At 40.8% G+C, this 14,257-nt stretch overlaps 2 protein-coding genes across 7 annotated transcripts in view; one reads left to right on the top strand and one right to left on the bottom strand.

Moving 5' to 3' along the window:
* SYTL3 (synaptotagmin like 3) overlaps positions 1-944 on the top strand; it is a 32,624-nt gene extending 31,680 nt beyond the window's left edge. For all 3 annotated transcript variants that reach the window (XM_039387414.1, XM_027751457.2, XM_039387415.1), the window contains one exon: positions 625-944. In XM_039387414.1, the coding sequence (XP_039243348.1) occupies positions 625-755 (131 nt within the window). In that variant the 3' untranslated portion in view covers positions 756-944. The remainder of the gene's footprint in view (positions 1-624) is intronic.
* A 91-nt stretch (positions 945-1,035) lies between these two features.
* Positions 1,036-14,257, bottom strand: part of EZR (ezrin) — a 37,943-nt gene continuing 24,721 nt past the window's right edge. For all 4 annotated transcript variants that reach the window (XM_027751464.2, XM_039387417.1, XM_039387416.1 and 1 more), the window contains 8 exons: positions 13,637-13,783; positions 10,133-10,229; positions 7,079-7,242; positions 6,043-6,173; positions 5,189-5,349; positions 4,835-4,927; positions 3,652-3,903; positions 1,036-3,318 (listed from right to left, as the gene is read on the bottom strand). In XM_027751464.2, the coding sequence (XP_027607265.1) occupies positions 3,154-3,318; positions 3,652-3,903; positions 4,835-4,927; positions 5,189-5,349; positions 6,043-6,173; positions 7,079-7,242; positions 10,133-10,229; positions 13,637-13,783 (1,210 nt within the window). In that variant the 3' untranslated portion in view covers positions 1,036-3,153. The remainder of the gene's footprint in view (positions 3,319-3,651; positions 3,904-4,834; positions 4,928-5,188; positions 5,350-6,042; positions 6,174-7,078; positions 7,243-10,132; positions 10,230-13,636; positions 13,784-14,257) is intronic.

Genomic DNA, 14,257 nt, shown 5'->3' with positions numbered 1-14,257 from the left:
TGAGATCAAGTCCAACCCTTATCACTTGAAGGCTGACCAACAGAGTCTCCTAGCCCCATCCTCCCTGAGAGTAAGTGCTGTGGTTTCAGTATTTGAGATGACAGGTTCAAAAAAGATTGAGGCTGTCATGTTGTTTGGGTATCAGTATGCACTTTAGAGGAGTATTATCACTAGTGGTAAGTCAATGTTTTGCAGGCTTCCTCATGAACTTTTTCTGATTATCTGACCCAGCATTTTCCTTTCTGCTAGAGCAGGGGCTACCTGCTTGTAAGTGATCCAAGCCCTAAGCTTAGTAATGCACTGAAGGTACTGGAGATGAACTGAAACAGGAGATTTTGTACCATTCAGCTATTAATAGTGCACACACTTGCTCCTCTGCTCCTAGTCATACAACCAAAAACTTTTTATTTGCTGCAAGCGGAGATCTTCAGAGAGAAATCCTAGTTTACAGGATGTAAGTAATACTTCAAAAGTATAAATACAATTTATTGCAATTAGTGCCTTAGGAGCTGAAATTACTGTAGAAGTGGGTGAACAGGTTATTTTGTTAACCAGTCCAAGTGGGCCTGAAGCTGGGTAAGGCTTAGTGAAAAGTAACTGACCTTTCCTTTTGCTTTCTTGCAGAGGAACTGTTTGGCTCTACAGACCTTGTTTCTCAGTCAGTGCTCCAATGGCAAGAAGTGCTCTGCAACCCAAACACGTGGATGGACTTTACACTTGTACTGCATTCAAATAAGGAAGACTTTAAATCATGAGAAATTATCACACAACTTTTCCTTCCCAATTTGTGATATTTTAGACTTCCCCAGACTTCAGGTCTGGGGAAAGGTATGATGCAAATGTATCCACTCTGGCTTTTGGGGAATAGACTTATGTATTTGAAAGTGTGTGACATTCTGAATGTCTTATTTCTTAAAAAGTAAAGGCTTTAACTTGTGTTTCTAGCTGGAGTATAAGGTTAATATTGTTTCTTCAGGAGTTACAGTCTCAGTTTGAGATGCATTATGCTGACAAAGCAACAGTAGCCAGACAATATGCAGTTTTCCATTTCTGGGCATAGCCAAACTCTCATTGTTTAGTCACAGCTAGGAATACTTCTCAGAGAAAATAACTGTTACAGGAGGAAAGTTATGTGCTTTCACTCTGAGGTTAATGTTTTATACACAGAACTGAAAACTAGCTTATCTTTGTCTGCTTGCTGCAAAGGGGAGATGCTAATAACTCTGCTTCAGAATTACCTACACTGCCACTATTATTTCACATGCCACTAAAAAGCATTGGCCTGTAGCCACATCTCTCAAATGTGTGCTGCATCATAGGTCTTAGAAAGTTAAGGTACAAATTCTCCCTCAGTAGGAGTATGGGACAACAGCTGATAGACTAAGTGTGGGTGTAATAAGTTCCGTCTTATCTGCCGCTGTAAGACAGCTTTAACAAGTCTGATCCATAGGGCGTACAGCATGTGACAAGAACGTAGCTCCTGACTAAATGACTTTATCATTTATTCATGTGTACTGGTGGAAATGCAAGCTTAGGCCAAACTACTGCAGCAATTTTACTTGCCTCGGATGTAGTGTTACAGTCAGCAGAAACTTCATATATACAACTGTAACTAGTGCTGCTGTGTTATACTTTTGTTACTGCAAGTATTGCCCTTTCGTCCTTTATAGGTCAGTGTGGCTTTTAAGGATTTAAGATTTAAAGACACAAGGACTAACAGGCTAAGCTGAGGAACTAAAAGAGCAGTACTACACCTTATACAGAATACACCCCACACAAGAAACACTTGACTCCACATCCTTTGTTACTTTGCAGATCTTTTATTTAGATGTTTGCTGCTGCAAATAAAAAAAACCCCACACAAGATTCTACTCACGTATAATGCAGCATAGATATTGTAAATGGAAGAGAAGAGGTGACAACATACTGTATCTCACTTTCTAACAGATTTTCAAGGAAAGGGGGAGAGTGGGGGAAGAATGGTCACAGAAATGCTCTCTACTAGAGAGAATTCAACTGTGATATAAACAAGCAGTCCCTTCATCTTTGGAGTCTGAAACTTTAAATCAAACATTTAAAAAAATTAGAAAATTTGTTAGAAAAATAAGTGCAGTAAAATTGTATATACTGGATCATGTGTACATATAACAGTTTTCATTAAGTAAAAAAATGATCTTTACAAATAATGCTTTATAGTAAATAATCAGCTGCACTGTATCAGACTACAGTGCTGTTTAGGCATTTTTACAGACACAAGTCTTATTAAATCTGAAAAGTAACAAAATATACAGAGCAAAACTATTTCCCTTTAAACTAGTACTGCAATCCACATGTTGCATGTTTTTATATATATATATATAAATACTACACTATAACTGATCAGTAATGAAGTTGGAATGCAAACACAGTAGTGTATTTGGATTCCAACAGAGTATTTGCTACTTGTTACGTGAAGAGGATATGAGTGTCCCTATGCCACACTTCTGAGCCATCACTGCAGAAATTCTCCAGTTGAGAACAGTAACCAGAAAACGCCTAATTTCTACACAAAGTAGTTCTGAGGTGTTGTCAGTTCTTTTGTGTGTGGGGGTGGGCTGGGGAGGGGGAACATGGGCATCAAGACCAAGGAAAAAACAGGGCATACAAGCACATGTGCAAGGTTGTACACACTCAGATGCTTGCAAATCCTGAGTTCCAGAACCTGTCTTCTCAACTGCTGGACTTCACACTGTAACTAATAATACAAAGACGTATGGCACAAAATTCACCCACAGATGCTTATTTTTTAGACCAGGATGAATCCAGCACCTGCACAGGACATGTATCTTCAACTAGAAGCACAGCCTGTTAAAATTTGTCTTGCTTAACGAGAGATGTGACATAAGGCCTTTTGGCACTAAGCAAAGGCATGAGCAAGTTACCAGGATCAGTGGTACAATAAGTTTTTAACTATATCAAATTTCAGAGAAGGTACAGGATAAATGGGAGATTTAAACACCTCTGGGTTTAGAGAACATTTGTTAAGTGTCATACAGTGATGCCTCCTCAGGAAAAAAAAAAACAAACCAAAAACCAACACAACAAAAAACCCCAAAATAAGAACACAGCATTAAGATCTGCCTTTCCCACAGTCCTGTCTTCTTACAAGCGTTGTTACATCGCCTCAAACTCATCGATTCTCTGCTTGGTGTTGCCTTGCCGGATCTGCCGCAGCGTCTTGTACTTGTCACGTCCCTGTCGCATGTTCTCTGAGTGGATAATGTCGTTTTGGGTCCTCTTATTTTCATCTCTAGCCTGGGCCAGCTCATCTGTCAGTGCCTGCAATATGAAGAACATTAAATACAGGTTATTTGTAAGAAGCTTCCAGCTCATGACAGTTCTTTGGTGAGAGCTGACAGTTGACAGATGACTGGACAGATCAGTGACATGGATACAACATAGGCTTTCCATAAACACTATGGATGATTTAAGCAACCTCAAAGCTTCAGCAATGAGAGTAATCTTTATATACCTTGTCTTTATTTCAAACTGCCAACAGGAACTGTAAACAAAGAGAAACTATCATACTCGGTGCGTATAACCAAGTGGTTAAATGATGTTTTCCAAGAAAGATTGTTTCAATTACTCTGCCTCCCCCAGACATCATCTTACCCTCAGTTGACTCTGTACACGTGCATTCTTCTCTGCTTCAGTAATGCGCTTCTCCTCATTGCGGTCATTCCTGATCCCCTCACTGGAGAACTCTGCACTGTAGGCAGAGTACTCAGAGCCTTCGTCTTGCAAGTTATCGTGGACATGGTAGTTCACTGGCTCATAGACAGGTGGTGGAGGTGGAGGTGGAGCAGTCATTACCAGGTGTAACTCCTCCTTTGTCTTTACCAGATCCTCCTGGGCTTCCCTGGCCTTCGGGAAAAGAATAAAAAGTATTTTAAATGCATTTCTTGCTTTAAACCAGCTTAATGAACACTCAAATGCTTATCTTCCCAGTTTTTTCAATCCACTATGAAAAGCAAGGAAGAGAGAATTAAATCTCTGCAGCTGACAGTACTCTATTAGTCATATACAGAACTTTTTTTATTTTTTTTGCTAGGTATGTTATCATCATTCATTATGTAATGTGCAGGAGATCTAAGCAAAGAATCTTCTTCCACTAAAACAGCCTAGGAAAAACTGTTCTGTGGGAAGCTACAGTTATCTTCATCCTGTTCTCCATTTGAAGAGCTGTAGGCTGAAGAGACAAGAGTTCTACAGAGCAAGAACTCAGATTCCCAAGTTGGACTTTTGAATGTAGTTATGCACTAGGCAGGCACCGTCCTTACTGCTTCAGTGGTTTTGCCCTGCCATGCAGCCGATAGCCCTAGTTACAGGGCACTGGGAGCATCAGGCACTCTGAACCTTGTGTGGTTTGTCTTTGGTTTTAGTGCATCATATGTTGCTAAACTATGCTGACTAGGAAGCCACCAACAACAGCACACACTCCTCAAAATGGATACCTGCAGCGTGGCTGCATTTGCAGAATCTTCTCTTGACTGATGTTTTCAGACATTATATCATGCATCAGGCATCATTTATCCATGTGCCCCTCCCCCTCCATGGCTCCAAGATGATGATCATATTTTTAGGTTTTATACAGGCTTCCATTTTGAATTTTGACGGTTTGTTGGAGGAAAGGTGTTTTGCAGGCATATTGCACATTCACCACAAGTTTGCCCTTCTTCACTGCTGTACAGATGTTTATCTCCATATGTGTAGAGAAGTCACACCAAGCTAAGCACCATAGTGTGCTCTGCTCAAGCATAGAACTTTAGAGCAACTTTATAAGGCAGATACTCACTCTGATTTGCCACTCTTCAACCTCGCTCTCTTTACGCCTCCTTGCCTCTTCAAGAAGTGCAATCTTGGCTGTATACTCCGCAAGCTCTGTAGCCTGTTGAATAATAAAACTGGAATTATAAGGACTCTTAAAAAAAACCCAACCCAACCACCAAGCACAACAAAGAAACACTCTTAACTGTAATAAAGAATTAAGGAACAAATAAGTCGATTCCTTATGACAGAAACCAGTGCCATAATTATCCTATGATGTGGTCTAGTACTTTACTGCACTAGGTTTTTCCCTGGACAAGACGGCTTTGCCTTACTCAAGGACATAGTAGCATATCTGATCCTCAAAATGACTAGGTCTTACCAGTTGTTCCTGGCTCTTTATCTGGTCCATAGTTTGTCTTTCCAGCTCTTCCTTGGCCTGCAGAGCAGCTAAACGGTCAGCTTCCAAACGTTCTGCTTCCTCCTGGGCTCGTCTCCTTTCCTCCTCCAGCTGAATGGCTCTTTGGATCTGATCTGAGAGCTCTGGAAAAAGATCAGCACGGTTAGTCCACAAGCCTGGCCAAAGCTAAGGAACTACAAACAGTCTCTCAGGTAACTGCAGTAAGTCACAATAGCACTTTACTCCAGCATGCAATACTCCCTTCACCATGCTCCTCAAAGTAATTATTTGCATAGTACACCAAGTAACTGGATTCAGATGAGTCAGATGCACATTATAATTAGATTTTCTGCAAGATGTTTGCACTAAAAAGTCTGTAACACTGACAAAACTCTGCTGCCCTTAATAGACCAGATGTTGCTGTCTCCAATCTAATCATCTATGCATTGAAACAGAATGTTTCCATTTCATTGGAAAGACTTGTTCCCAAAGCACTTTTTTCTGCTGGGCATTAAGTAAAAAGTACTTGAGGGCTGAACTCTTGCTCACTGCCGGAAGAGGCTCTGCTACTTAAACCCTCTTGGCAACTGGGGAAAACAGAGTTCTTGCCCTTTGGTTCTCAAATACAGTCTGTAGATTTTATGCTACTTTAATACTTTGGATTATTATGAGTACTGTGTGCACATGTGTGTATTTACCCATACAGGAAGATATTAGTAAGCCTTGCTAAGAGATCTCAGTGTCACCAGATTTAGTCAAGGCATAGGCAGCGATCCATGTAACCCCTCTATGGAGCACAATACACACGGTCTGGTCAGCCATGACAAGTATCTTACCTTTCTCTGCTTTCTGAGTCTTCACTTCATACTCCTGTAGCCTCACCAGGAGCTCCTCCTTCTCCCTCAGCATTTGCTCTTTCTCCCTCTCAATTGTCTCCCTCCTCCTCTTTTCATCTTCTAGTTGTTTCCTGTTAGAAACACATTTCAGGTTTGAAGCTCACTTTCAGGCTCAAGCTACCACCAGACAAGAAAGTTGGCTGGGCATCTCTCCAGGCAGCTCAATGGAAAGTGGCTGCCATGAAAAAAGAGCCAGGAGACAGAAATAGGCTGTTCCTTCATCACTTCAGAATTTTTGCTCAGTTTTGGATGCCCCATTTCATTTAAATTGTATTTTTGTTGGCCACTACAGAAGTTTAGAACACCAAATAGCTACTAGATGCAGAGAGAAAAAGCAGGACTTGGACTGCACAGCAGAGGAGATTTAACTTTGTTACTTCTGCTGTAAGGAAAGTGAAGGAGGCGTAAAAACGTCATCAGCAGTGAGGGAATGAAGACAAACAATCCACAAACATAGGAGAAAAGCAGCATGATTTCTTGAACCATAAGCAACCAGTGGTAGAATTGCTACTGCTTTTTCCTTGCATGTAAGAAATCTCCCAGTCCCCTCTTCTCTCTTTACACTGTACACATATGCTCCCCACGAAGGTTTCCCCTTTACTCCCAACCATCCCATGGTCCAGCACATAATTCAGGTTTTAATACCTGAGAGTCAGTAGAACCCTCCTCTAGGTGGGCACCACCAGAGCCCATTGTGCCTTTACTTGCACATGTCCTCGCAGCTCTTGAGACTGCACAGGACAGCAGACCTGCATGGTCACAAGAAGAGCAATGCTTACAGTCCTGCTGCAGGACACCCCGAGTCCCCTCCTAGGACCATGCGTGTGCCTCATGAACCTGGAATGGCTCTTAGCCTTGCCCAGGCAAAACCCCTGTTACCGACCGCTGACCCGCAGGTACAGCTGCTTGCTGACCCTGGGAGTTCAGTGTCATTTATTTCTGCCACCCCATGCCTGCTGCCTGTATTCAAGCTCACCTTTCCAGTTGCTTCTGGTGCTTCTCTTCCCGGGCCTGGGCTTTCATCTGTTGCACCTCAATGGTGTCAGGCTTCCTGCGCCGCATATACAGTTCATGGTTGCCCATGCAGAGCTGCAAGATCCTCTTGTTAATTCTCAGACGAGGGGCATAAAACACAAAGTCCTAGAAGAGAGACAACACAGTCGGTTTTTATAAGCATGTTTTCTCTTCTCCTAGCTAACTGCAGACAGAAAACCTTGCCACTGATTTCACTCTAATTCAGACACACATGCAAGGCTATTTAAATATAGCAGCAGGGACTGTCAAAATCATCTCTAGCAAAAATTATTATTTATATTCTCCTTTTAAAGTCTACATAGAATTGATAAGTTACTCTTCTAGAAAAATCATCTTCTAGAGAAAATTCCAAACTCAATGAAGTCTCCTTTAAATGAATATTGTTAAATATTGGAGAAGATTCTGGGTTGGCAAGTAAACATCTGGGCAACACATAGACTTCTGGCATTGAGTAGTTTTTCAGTTTGCACATTTTTGTGAATGAAAGATAAAGCACAAAATTAAAAATATATGGTTATTTGGAATATCAGGTTGCAGGCAGTAGCAAAGCACAAGATACTCTAAAATTTCTGGTTCAGCAAGAAGAACAGCTGCAAATTTCTTATTATCTGTGTTATAATCAGACTGGATTTTCTAGAAGAAAATCTGCTAAGAAAGGGATACACAGGGCCAAGTTCATTACCTGCCTGATGATTTTACTGAGTCCGCAACCTCATGCATTTACAGTGAAGTCTGAACTTACACAGTGAACAAACTCAACATTTTTGTGCTTTTTTTGTACTGCGTGGATGGTGATAAGGGCAGTGGGCAAGCTGCCACATTACCACCATAAGCCAGTACTCATTCCTTAGAACCACTCTCCTATGGATTGCCTCACTGTTAGCAAGAGGTGGAACTGGGAAGGGCCACACGGGCTTTACACTTTTGCATAGAAGCAGTGATCATGTTTTTAATTGCCTGAGCTCAGAAGCACAATTGTGGCTATCTTTGGAAAAACTAGAAGACACGCTAGAAGCAATTAAAAGCTCCCTAAGTGCTACTTAAGATGAATATGGCAACAAAGACTCATTTTCTCCAATGCACTTCTCTAATGCACACAATGACTGCAGGAGAGGCAGTCTGGGAATTGTGTTGTGCTCTCCCACCAGATTCTGCCAGAGCCATTCTGAGCCGTACAGGTCTGATACTGCTAACTGAACTGTACCTGTAAGCTATTCATCTGACCTCCTCCTTCTAACAAGTAATTTTAAAAACAAACAGTCTGTGTATATTGTGATGAACAAGCCCTATCCTGAGGCAAGGCTCACTTACATGGAATTAAATACTGAGGGAATGAATGGTGGTTGCATTTGTCATTTAAGCCATAACCAAGGGACAAAACATTTAAATAAGAACATAAAAGAATACCCTTCTTTTCTTATCCCCAGCCTCCCCCAGGTCTCACAAAACTGGGAGCATTGCACCTCGATATTTGAAAGATAATGTGCTAAAGGTGTTGCAGTATGTGGGCAGGCAAGCCGAAAAATTTAAAAGCTTAGTTAAGCAGGGCAAGGTGCCACAGGACTCTACCCTTTACACTACTGTCCATTTAAACACAGACATGTAGAATCCTCCAAATTAAAGGGGAGCTTCCAGCCCACATCTTGGGTGGACTGAGTATTCTGCTGTAGTTATAACACCTGCCATTTTAAAAGGAGACACAAACACATGAAAAGACCCAGACAACTTCCTGAATGCTCAGAATTAGTGTCCAGATAAATTCTTCTTTCAAGTAAAGGTTTCAACATACCATCACTCAGAGGGAAAAGGACAATTAACACAGAGGGAGAAAACGTAATTGAAGTTTTCAGTGTTAACACCTTTCTGTAACAGCCTCTTGCGAGTCCTCCATTTCAAACTCAGTCTGATTTACTGCTGGGAAGTGGGTGGAAAGCTGTGATCCATATTTTGTAATTATGTACAACACAGGACAGAGGTTATTCTATTGAGGAAAGCATGCCTGACAGATCAGCTTTCTGACTCTGTGGAGTTTTATTGGTTTTCACTAACAGCATCACAGAAAGAAGCTCCACTTCCTCAGGCTGTTATCTGGAAGAAATCCCTGCAGCACGCTGTGCATTAGTATCCTTTAAATTATTGGGAGGAGCTTTTTCTATTAGAGATATTTATAAGCTATTGTCCTTTGACAAAGCCTAACTGCTTATTATTTCTCAGGGCTGCACTTACCCACCAAGGTCAAGTACTGGGGTGGGAGAAGACAAGAGGAGATCTTTCTCAACTATTCAAATAGTTTCACAAGACTGACAGAATGACATCCACCTATACCAGTTATTCCACATTATGTTCTCAACAGGTCAAAGTAAGCTTCTAATTCCTCACTAAAATAACTCTGAAAACATACTTGTAAGTATTGAAAAGCAACATTCACAGGTAGCTACATTTCAGTTCACAGAAGTCATATCCCTGGCATTTACATTAGTATTCAAGAAAGTCAGTGAACAACACCACGGGCCTTTACTGGCTTTTACTCAGTAGTGTGGAAGTGAGCAGTGATGGATGGGAAGCCATATGTATCCATGTGATTTTGCAGTAGCGTTTTAATTACTTCTGTAATTTTTTTTAATGAACATTTTTGGTTTTTTTCTTCAGATTAAAAGCCAAAAATAAAAGTTATCTACCAGTTTCCATGCACTGAAAGAAATGGGGAGAGGACTCGTGGAACTAGCAAAGAATCTCTAATTTAGGCATAAAGCTACCTAGTTTGCTAGAAAATAAAAGGACTCTGCAGTTGTAAAGTCCTTATCTTTTCCATGTTGGATATTGCTATAAGCCCTGCTGTACAGAAAAACAGACAGCTCTACATACACTCTAAATACTAAGGCTCATTTTGCATCTAGAATATCTGCAGCTTTCTCCTCTCCAATGACTATTTTGAGATGAAGCTGTATCATTTGTTCATATGCAGTATCCAGAAATCTGTTCAAGACATACTTACTGGTGCCTTCTTGTCAATAGGCTTTATAACAAACTTCTTGTCATTGAAGGAGATGTTTCTGATTTCGCTCCAGGGGAACCCAATCTTTGGAGTTAGTCTGGAAAGAAGAAAAATATTTTTAAGAGATGACGCAATAAACTTTTTTTTCCTCACATTCCTTCTAACACACAGACGCCGTGTAATGCAACGCTTCACACAGCTCTCCCAACAGATAGAAAACAGTAAGTGAACCAGAACCCCACAGGGAGTAGGAGAAGAAGTCCAGTCACCTCTCTTATTGAGTCTCTTCCCATTTTGGTCAGCCACCCTACTGACCTTTGACTATGATGGACTCTACTGAAGCCACATGCTCAGTTTTATCAAACACCTGTTTTAAGTTTGTTTCTTTGAAATCCAGGCCTAAAATTCACATAATGCAGATTTTATGTGCCGTGCTTCCCAGAGCACGTGCTTCTCATACATCATTACAGGCATAAGCCAAAGTAACTGAGCTGATCCCCACACCCTATAGCACCCACAGAGAAACGTACCCTGCTACGTTACAGCTAGACCAGTCACCTCCATGCAGCCTTCACTTCTGGAGTGCTGAACAGGCACAATTGGTAGGAGCAATTATGTCTTTTGTTTCACAGAATCATAAAATGGGTCAGGCTGGAAGGGACCAGAGCAGGTCATCTGGTCCAACCTCCCTGCTCAAGCTAGGTCATCCCAGAGCACATAGCACAGGATTGTGTCCAGATGATTCTTGAATATCTCCAGCGAGGGAGACTCCACAACCTCTCTGGGCAATCTGTTCCACTGCTTGGTCACCCACACAGTAAAGTTCTTCCTCATATTCAGGTGGAATTTCCTGTGCATCAGTTTCTGCCCATTGCCTCTTGTTCTATTGCTTGGCACTACTGAGAAGAGCCTGGGTCTGTCCTCTTGACACCCTCCCTTTAGATATCTTCTTCCCTAGATTTACAGGCAAGCTTAGGAACAAAGAGCCCTGTTCTTTCCTTCTGTACAAACTGCTCTTTCAGCCCATCCCATGAGTCACCAAGTGGAACTTTACTGGCTGGTCATTCAACAAGCTGCATCATGTGACTCTCCCCTATTGAAAAGCACCCCAAGGAAGCAAAGGACAAGATTCAGATTCCCAGCTCTTCCTCATTGCTGAGGAGTTCAGGTCTGTTATTAGTTTAAAATTATTTCTAAAAGCTTCACTAATCATTTGAGGTTTTTTTCCTCTACCTTAATTTCTCCAGATTCTTGCATATAAAAAGCGTCTAGTTTTTCATAAGACCAAATATTTCTGAGCCATTCCAGTACTTCACCCTTACACATCTGACCAGCTCTGCAAGTTCTAATATTACAAGGACTTCTGTATTTGACTGTAATAAAGTCCTCTAATTTCCCCAACCAAATATTCCCATTTTTATGTTTAATATCACATCATTATTCTACCATTTGCCTCTTATCAAGGGAGGGTATATTCTCTAGAGACAGTTGTTAATGATTAAGAATTGTGTTTTACATAAAAGATAATACCAACAAGCAATCTTCTAACCCCTCCAATGTATGTGTCTCTGTCACAATTATTTCTTGCAAATGGTTTGAAGACATGTATTTAATGTTTAGCACTTAGAGAAATGTCTCATCACAGTGAACCATTCAAATTCTGTAAGAATCCTTCTTGTGGAGCTCATTGGTTAAGGAAAAAAAGCTGGCAATTTTGGAGGAATTTAATTCTTTGTCAAAGAGATGGAAAGCCATTACATAGCAAGATTTTGCTGGGTCCAACCATAAAAAAACCCCTACTTCATTTAAATTCAAACATCAAGAATAAAATCCATCCTCTTCAGAACTTTTCACTCCCTAACCTTTAACTCAACTGCAAAATTATGCAACAGTGTGAGTGCGTAACATTAAGTAAAGACTGTAAAGAAAATGATTCGATTAGACTAAGATTAACTAATTACTCCAGCCTTCATCACATTAGCTTTAGTGTTTCAATCCTATATAGTCAGTAAGATGGACAACTAAAATAATTCACTTATTAGTAAGTTCTATTGCCAATTCTCTTCTTTAATGAGAGGGAAGAAAAAAATAAAAGCTTGAATACACCTAGAAGTGGCACACTGACATACACTGCAGTATAGAGGCTCACACACCTACAGCACAGTCTCATTTTCCTCAGGTTGAACTTCAACAATGAAATCTCTTCTTTTTCACCTTTGTCCCCAGTCCCCAAATTTTGCACATACAAGCCAGAGGCACTCTACACATTACTATTTTTCTAGTCCCCATATCTGCTGAAAGACTTAATTACATAGTGGCAAGAGTTACAGGCAGAAATAAGCAGTTTATTCCAGCACTGTATTTGTTTTGCAAATGCTCTTGATAGCTCTTTACAGTCAATGGCTACACTCTGTCTGCTTCTCCAGCTTGAAAAACCTGTTTGTGTGACCATGGTTACATAGCAAGACTAGTCATTCAAGACTGAAGTATTACATGAGCGAAACTACTTTTCTTTCAAGTGACACTCCTTGTTTTCTGGGTGACAGCACATATTAACATTGCAGAAAAGACTGCCTCTCTTTTTGCCATGTTAACAGAAGCTCCAGCGAGTTCCAATTAATATTTGGGTTGCATTCAAAGATTTTTGGAGGCAAAGATGTAGAACAAGTGAAATCCCTTCTCTATTACAATGATAGTCTGTTACAGATTAGTGACATGAAACAAAGATTCGGAACATAAGAGATGGGGGATTTGAAAAAACAGTCTAGACAGCAATGCTACATCTGAAAAATAAGTATTTTAGCTCCCCTTCAATCCTTCAGTTGTGGAGTATTAGAAGAGACTAGCAGGCTTAGACACAGCTGTTCTCACCTTCCTCTTATGTTTATTTATAGATGTAGTCTATCATTTCCCACCTACTATCCAATTAATAATGGCTCTGCCTTTACCAGAAGGGTTGATTAAAACTATGCATACCGCAGCAAGACCTCATTTCATTCCTTGTTCACAGTAACTATATAGGTTAGCTCCTCCCTGGGTTCTGGGTGTTATCCAGCTTTGCTTTCGTGCCCACCCCATAATCTGTCTTTTCCAAAACCAGGCAGTTGTACACACATCTATCATTAACTTCAGGATATGCTGGCCTATCTAGGTTCTCATATTGTATCCACCAATGGCAAACCTGGCGACCTGACTCAAGGAGAAGCCTGGTAAACTCCTCAGTTCAGGATTCAGTGCCACAGCTGTGCACAATTAAGCAGATGGCCTTGTACCACTGACATTTCTCTTTATACGGCAGGTAGCATTAGCGGGTCAGGCCACAGAGGTCAGGAAAGCCATGAAAGCACAGATGATGTGAAAGCCCATTTCCTAGCTTCACCTACTGATCCAAAACTGGAACACAAACATGTTCTTAACTTTGCTCTGATCCTGTAAATGAAAAATGTTTCTTGGCTCCCATACCAACCCTCTCTGGGAGATTAGAGGTAAAAACAAAAGCCTTACTTATCATCCTTTTCATAGATGTTGAGCCCCAAGGCATCAACCCCCAGCCAAAGGTCAGTTCCTTTCTTATTCTTGATTTCAAAGTAGTTGATTCCATACATCTCCAGGTCTTGGGCAATCTTCAGGTATTCCAGCATGGCATTCTCTCTGGTTCAGACAGCAAGGAGCGCAAATGTTGGTTTCTTATTTATTTGACTATGTCAAAGCAAAAAGCCCTCAGAAGAAAAAGGTAACTTTTCCTAAACCCCCACATCAAACCCAGGAGTTAAAACTGAATGTTCACCATTTGGGATTCACTTTAGAAGTTAGGATATTACATGTATGAACACACATACACAGAACACTCCCCTTCACCAGACCCCAGTATTTCCAGACAGAAAATTATCAATGTTCATCTCTCTCAGCATTCATTCTTGTCTCATGGTACAATCAGTAGGAAAGGTATACTATCTGAACCTTCCCCATCTGTCAGTACAAATGCTTCAATGACTAAGGTTTGACATACACCTTTACTTTTTTTCCCTGCTCAAAGTCATCACTGATACAATATACACAGGTCCTGGAAGTCACACTGTTCTCACCAGTACAAAATGTCCTATTGCATTTTACCATATAATTCAA

Source organism: Pipra filicauda, unplaced genomic scaffold, assembly GCF_003945595.2.
Source record: "Pipra filicauda isolate LSUMZ 115617 unplaced genomic scaffold, ASM394559v2 scaffold55_size4083901_pilon, whole genome shotgun sequence".
Classification (NCBI taxonomy): domain Eukaryota; kingdom Metazoa; phylum Chordata; class Aves; order Passeriformes; family Pipridae; genus Pipra; species Pipra filicauda.
Note: the sequence above shows the minus strand (reverse complement) of the source record. Positions and strands in the feature narration are given on the sequence as shown.